A 7,015-nucleotide genomic window follows, 5' to 3' on the forward strand; every position below is an offset into this window, starting at 1 on the left:
TATAATGCCATTCCTCCTCCTTTCCTCCTTGACCTGTTTCTCTTGAAAAGGTTATACCCTTCTATTCCTACGATCCAGTCATGAGACTCATCCCTTCATTGATGCCAGTGCTGTTAGAAAGCCTTACAGCTGGACGGAGGAGGAGGAGGAAAGAAATGGCCCTGGGCTTTGCCAAGCGAAGGATGGCTCTGCACTTGGCACTTCCATGGCAGAAAGGGGTCTTTGGGACCCAGAGTCCCTAGGAAGGCTGCAAAGTGGGCTGCAAAGGGGCTCCAGAGGCCAGTATTGTCTCTCCCGATGGAGCAAGAAGCCCTGGCATCTTGGTTGATTGATTGGTTGGTTGATTGGTTGGCATTGGAGAAGATAGGATAGGATAATGATAAATGATAATGATAGGGCTTGAGCATCCATGGATTTTGGTGCCCACTGTGGTCCTGGAACCAAAACCTCAGCGGATGCCAAAGGCCCATTGTAGTAATAATAATGATACTGATAATAATTTTAAGTGTAATTCCCCATTGCATTTTAATGCGACTTGAGCATCCATGGATTTCGGGATCCATGGAAGATCCTGGATCCAAACCCCAGCGGATACCAAGGCTGCATAATAATAATAATAATAATAATAATAATAATACATAGAATCATAGAATAATAGAGTTGGAAGAGACCGCAAGGGCCATCCAGTCCAACCCCCTGCCATGATAATAATATCCCATTGCCTCCATGGATTTGGGGATCCAGGGGTCTCTCTGTGACTTGGCCCCATGGAAACAAAAGCAGAGCTTGGGGCCACAAGGACTGAGACCTCCTTCCATCCTGAGGCTCTTTTGGGAGCTGTAGTCCCCAAGGGCCATGTCTTCCAGTTTGTTCTCCAGGGCAGCAGGGTTTTAAGCCTTCAGGAGGCCCAGGACCAAAGCCTTTGCCTCCCCTGCCTCATTATTATTATTATTATTATTATTATTGTTGTTGTTGTTGTTGTTGTTGTTGTTGTTGTTATTATTAATGTAAGTTTGGACCCAAAGGTACCAGCCCAGACCCAAACAAACCCAGGAACCATGAGCCCCTTTTTGCCTGAGAATAATGAGCCTGCAACGCTCCCTTTCCACCACCAGAGGGCGCCCCAGGACAGGGAATCATCATACTAAGCATTGGGCCGAAGTGCGCCGCTTTAGTCACAGGAGGGCGCCCGAGAGAGAACCAGGAAGGAGAGCGCAAAAGCGATCTTGAGAGCGGAATTGCGATAAGCCTTGCTACGGTGCGATTTTCCTTTCCTGCTCCTCCTCAGAGCAGCCACAGAGGGCGCCAGAGAGACAGAGAGAGATACAGAGAGAGCCAGGCAGGGAAGAACCCTGGCTGCCACTAGAGGGCGCCCCAGGACAATAGGGATCCATAGAGAACGGGGCTCCTGCTGCTGGCGCCCTCAGCAAGACTGAGTTTGGGAGGACTACAATTCCCATCACCCCAACCAACCAACCCACCTGGCCCTGGCCCTGGAGGATGCTGGGGGTTTCCAGAAAGGAGCTTGAGGAGGAAGGGGGCCAATGCATACCCTGGGGATGATGGGAACGGGAGTCCTCCTTCTTTCCTCAGATGCACATGTCTATGTATAAAATGCATGGAAGCTCAGGCTGCCAACTTCTTTCTTTCAAGGCGCCTCAAAGGTGCTGCAAGATCTCTCTCTTTGTTGTTGTTGTTGCCTCTAAATGCATCTGAGTGAGGAGGAGCCTGGCCTCTCTTCCTCCCAGGTGCCTTCTTCCTCTCTTCTTTGCTTGGCATCAGCAAAGTTTGGCATTTCCAAAGGTTAAGACCCCCTTCTCTCTCTTTTTGTCATTTAAAAGGTGTATCATTTATTATTATTATTATTATTATTATTATTATTGAGAAACCTTTCAAGGGTAGCTATGGATCCCAAAACCCATGATGCCCAAGTCCCATTCAATGCAATGGAGGAGTCAAAGGGTTGGTGGTTAGACTGCAGTCCCCAGCATCCCTGGCTGGCTATGGCTGGCTCAGACTGCTGGGAGTTGCAATCCAACCCACGAGAACAGGTCCTTCGTGGATCCCAAAATCTATGGAGGCTCCAGTCCCATTAAGTCCAATGGTGGAGTCAAAGGGGAGGGGACCCTCAGGCCCTCTAGGACTGCAGTCCCCATCATCCCTTCCCAGGCTGCTGGGAGTTGCAGTCCAGCCATTGAGAAGAGGCCCTTGGTGTCTGCCGGGGTTTGGGTTCAGGTCTCTCCCTCCCTGGACTCCAAAATCCATGGAGGCTTGAGTCCCATGAAATGCAATGGCAAAGTAAAATGGTGGTGTCCCTTATAAGAAATGGCAAAAGTTTTGGGGATACTTTTGGGCCCATGGTGCTGGAATCTGGGCTGGGATTCTGGGAGTTGTAGTTGCAGAGGAGAGCAAGGAGCCCCTTGGGTTCCCGAGGGGAAAGGAGGAGGAGTGGTCAGTGGGCTTTCCAAAAGGAGGCTCTTTCCCAGGGTCCCTCTCTCCTTCCTCCATTGAGGGCAATGCTGCTAGAAAGCCTTACAGCTGGACGGAGGAGGAGGAGAAGGAAAGAAAGGGCCCTTGGCTTTGCCAAGCGAGGGTTGGGCAGAAAGGGGTCTCTGGGCCCATCTGGACCCCAGGAGGGCTGCAAAGGGGCTCATGCTCAGCCCCATCATCCCCAGATATAGAGGTTCTGATCTCTGGGTTGATCCACAGAAGTTGGTAAGAAGCTCAAAGCGGCTGCAGTGCTCTGAGTATCCACAAGAGGGAGCCATTGTATTAGGAATGTTCTTTATCAGCCAGATCAAAGTCTATGGGAACTCATGTGATTTCCCCATTGGCTCCCCATTCCTGAGGAGGCGTGGCCTCTTTCGCTTTACGTGGACCTTCCTCCGCTCCCATTGGCTACCTACCCACGAGGGGCGTGGCCTCCCTCTTTGCACGTGGAGCATCATCATCATCATTTAAATGATTTATTATTATTATTATTATTATTATTATTTATTAGCCTCATCTTGATAAAACCGAAGTCTAAGGGGACTCACAGAGACGCATTAAGGCACATCTTCATACTGAATGAATGAATGTATATCCGCCTCCAATGCCCCCTTCAACAGCGATGGCGCATTTCCGACATCACTTTATTTGCGCAGTGGCGTGTGATAACCATTAGCGCGATTCCCTCGCTGTTTCTGCTTCGTTTGTGGGACGCTTTCCATGCGCTGTAATGTCTCTTAATGCCTGAAATCAGTTCTTAGTCCTGGGAAAGGCCTTTCCGTTCCTCAGACTGTTCCTTCTTTGGGATTCCTGGGGCGGGGAGCATTCGGGCTGCGCATTCTTGCTGGCATATGTACCATGCCTTGCATGCTCCGTCTCTGGGAGCGGCTGACTGGCGTGCATCATGCGCTCTTCCACCATCGAAGAGTGCGCAAAGAGCAAGGCAGAGTCCCACGAAGCAAACAGGGAGGCGGCGGTAAGGAGAGTCGAAAGGGGGAGGTTGGGTTCATCGTCCTTGGTTGCTGTCGTTGTCATTGTCGTTGTGTGCCTTCGAGTCTTTCACAACCTATTGCAAGGTTTTCTTTGCAAGGTTTGCTCAGAGGAGCCTTTCCTCGGAGGCTGAGAAAGTGTGACTTGGCCAAGGGTTTGCAGAAGGTCTCTCCAAATAGACATTTCATTAAACAGAGGCTGGATGGCCATCTGGCAATGAGGATGCTGTTCCTGCATGGCAGAATAAAGAGGTTGGACTGGATCAGGACCCTTTCTGGGGTCTCTTCTAACTATTCTACGATTCTATGATTCTCAGGGTGCATCTAAATACATAATGCACCTTGTAGAAATACATAATGCAACCATGACTCCATCCTCCAGAGACATGGGATTTGTAGTTTCGTGTGGCACCCTTTGGCTTTAGAGAGGGCTAAAGGCAATGCGAAATTGCAAACCCCAGGATTCACGGATGGAACTACAGCCCCTAAAATTGCGCCAAACTGCGTCACTGGGTTAGATGATATAAGGGGTGTGTGTGTGTGTGTGTGTGTATATATATATATATATATATATATATATATATATTCTTAGCATATAAGGTATATATATAATCTTTCTGTGTCCTTAGGTTCTTATCAGGACGTTGCAAAAAGGAATGTATCCTAAATTTTGCCTTTAAAAATAGGTGTCGTTCCTCTCGCCTCGAGACGCTCCTCTTTAGCGCTGTTCCGGTTTTTTATCAGGCATTTCTGGCATACTTATTATTATTATTAAATAATAATAATAATAATAATAATAATAATAATAATAATAATTTTTATTATTTAGAATAATATTATTTAGAATATTATTATGATTAATATTAATAATATTATTTATTATTATAGGATATATAATTATAGGAAATAATAGTTTTCATTACTGTATTTAGATAAATATTTATATTATTATTATTATTATAGGAAATATAATTATTATAGGAAATATTTTTAATATTTATATTATTATTATTATTATTCATAGGAAATATAATATTATAGGAAATAATAATTTTTATTATTTAGAATAATATTATTTATAACATTATTAATAATACAGTAATAATAATAATAATAATAATATTTATTATTATTATAGGAAATATTTTTATTATTTATATTATTGTTAATAATAATAATGTTGTTTATTATAGGAAATATAATAATTATTATAGGATAATAATTTTTATTATTTATTATACAGTATTATTATTATTATTATTATTATTATTATTATTGGGAATATAATAATTATTATAGGAAATAATATTTTTATTATTTATAATCATTTATTATTATAGGAAATATAATAATCATTATAGGAAATAATAAAAGACTTGCTTTAAAAGAGAAGCTAAAAACTGTGATGGGGAAAATGGAAACGATTTACGGAAAGCTTGGTCTTGCGCTTGACGCATCCCCCGGTGCATTTTGTCTTGCATTTGGGGGGATCTGTAGGATATGCATCAGCGTTCCTGGATATTGGAAACCGCCTTGTTCACCAACTGGTTTCCTTTCATTCTTTTTGCTTTCTCTTTTAGGTTGGAAAGTTGGAAGGAACGTTACTGAAGGGTTTGCAAAGTGACCAGAACGGCATTCCTGGGGCGGTTCCGGCTTGGACCAAAGTCCTGAAAAAGTGGGTGCACCGAATTGCAGCCATCCTCTTATTTTCTTATTTCTTATAAGGAGATATATATATATATATATATCTTCGGGGGAAAGAAATATATGTGTGTGTATATATATATATATATACACAGTATATATATATATATGGAATATATATAAATATATATATACACACACCCCTTTGGAGAAGGTTTTTATTATTTATTATATATATATATTTATTATACGTATTAAACATTAATATGTATTGACATGTCTTATGTTTTAATTATTTAAATATTATTTAAATATTTTAAATATTATTTAAATATCTAAAAATATTATTTAAATATTTTTAAATATTATTTTAATATTATTTTTAAAAATTAAAATATTCTTTAAATATTCTTTCGTTCTTTCGTTCTTCCTCAGATGGAGAAGGAGGACGAAGCAACCCGGGAGGTCCTTCTCCCCGACTGGCAAGGCAGTGGCTCCCACGGCATCACCCTCGACCAGACGGAGGAAGGCGTCTTCGTGAAGCAGGTCCAGGAGGATTCGGCCATCGCCAAGACGGGCGTCGTCAAGGAAGGTGAGGGCGCACTAGACGCCAAAGGCCCAGACAGAGGAAAACGTTGTTTTGGGGCCTATTTCGTAACGCAACAACAACAGCCAAGAGAGATCCCATGTAATCTGATCCTTTGGGTGTTAAATTTAGAACTCATCCTTCAAATGTTTCTCTCCCAGCATCGGATCCTCGCTTTGGCCGAAGTCCAGTTTCGTGCGACGCAGAGATAGCGCCAGGATTGAAATGCCACGGCTGCATCCTATGCAAGTTTGGGATTGGTAGTTCAGTCCAGCACTAGAGCTCCCTGGCTTTTGAATTCTCAATACGCATCCGTTTTGCAAATCCCAAGATTGCATAGGAATCATAGCCATAGAAGTGGGACGGAGTGCGACGGAGTTGGAAACGACAGGAAGCAAAATGGACTAAATCGGGGAAATGTGTCTCATTTTATAGCGATGCGTCTGACGCTGTCAAAATAATGCGCTTTGACGCCCCCATCCCATGGAGTTTGGGATTATGTGGTTTTGCAAGGCCTTTCTCCTTCTCTTTGGTGCCGCACCAAACTGCAAATCCCAAGATTTTGTAGGACGGGGCCGTGGCAGTTAAAGTGGGGTCAAACCGCATTATTTCTACAGTGTAGATGTAGCATGGGGTGGCAGTTTGAGCGTTGGACTAGGACTCTGGAGACTAGGGTTTGATTCCCATCTCAGCCATAAAACCCATTGGGTGACCCTGCGCTGGTCACACTTTCTCAGCCTCAGACCATGGGAAGAAATTTACCAAGAAAAACCATTGATAGGTTCGCCATAAGTCAGAAACAACTTGAAGGCAGACGACGCACACAGGTTGCAGCTTCCATCATCTCAAGCCAGTATAAGCCAATGGTGAGAGGTGATGGGAGTTGCAACTCCATTAACAACAGGAGGGAGGCCAGATTTCCCACTCAAATCTCTCATCCAGTGGGGCTTTCCATATGTTTTTATGCTTCCTTCTTCCTTCCTTCCTTTCTCTTTCTCTGCAGGGGATCAGATTGTGGGTGCCACCATCTACTTCGACAACTTGCAGTCCGGGGAGATCAACGAACTCCTGAAAAACGTGGGACATCACACCGTCGGCCTCCGGCTCCAGCGCAAAGGAGACCGCTCTCCATTGCCAGGACAGTCTTGGTCCCAGGACGTCTTCGTTCCCCAAAGTCCGGAAGTTGTTCTGGTGAGCGGGCGGAATAAATGCGAACTGTCCAGCTGTGTGGGTCCTATATCAAAGTGCAATAGCATCCCAAATCCACAAAATGGCGGCATTTTTATTGGACCAGCCCAAATGCACA

The 7,015-nt window shown here is 43.9% G+C and overlaps 1 protein-coding gene across 1 annotated transcript in view; it reads left to right on the forward strand.

The window, feature by feature from the left end:
* The window catches only part of AHNAK (AHNAK nucleoprotein), a 48,181-nt gene that overhangs the window by 24,103 nt on the left and 17,063 nt on the right, over nt 1–7,015 (forward strand). Inside the window, exons 2-4 of the mRNA XM_042440137.1 lie at nt 5,060–5,154; nt 5,559–5,715; nt 6,713–6,900. Coding sequence (XP_042296071.1) covers nt 5,559–5,715; nt 6,713–6,900 — 345 coding nt within the window. The 5' untranslated portion in view covers nt 5,060–5,154. The remainder of the gene's footprint in view (nt 1–5,059; nt 5,155–5,558; nt 5,716–6,712; nt 6,901–7,015) is intronic.

This window comes from Sceloporus undulatus, chromosome 9, assembly GCF_019175285.1.
Source record: "Sceloporus undulatus isolate JIND9_A2432 ecotype Alabama chromosome 9, SceUnd_v1.1, whole genome shotgun sequence".
In the NCBI taxonomy this organism is placed as follows: Eukaryota; Metazoa; Chordata; class Lepidosauria; order Squamata; family Phrynosomatidae; genus Sceloporus; species Sceloporus undulatus.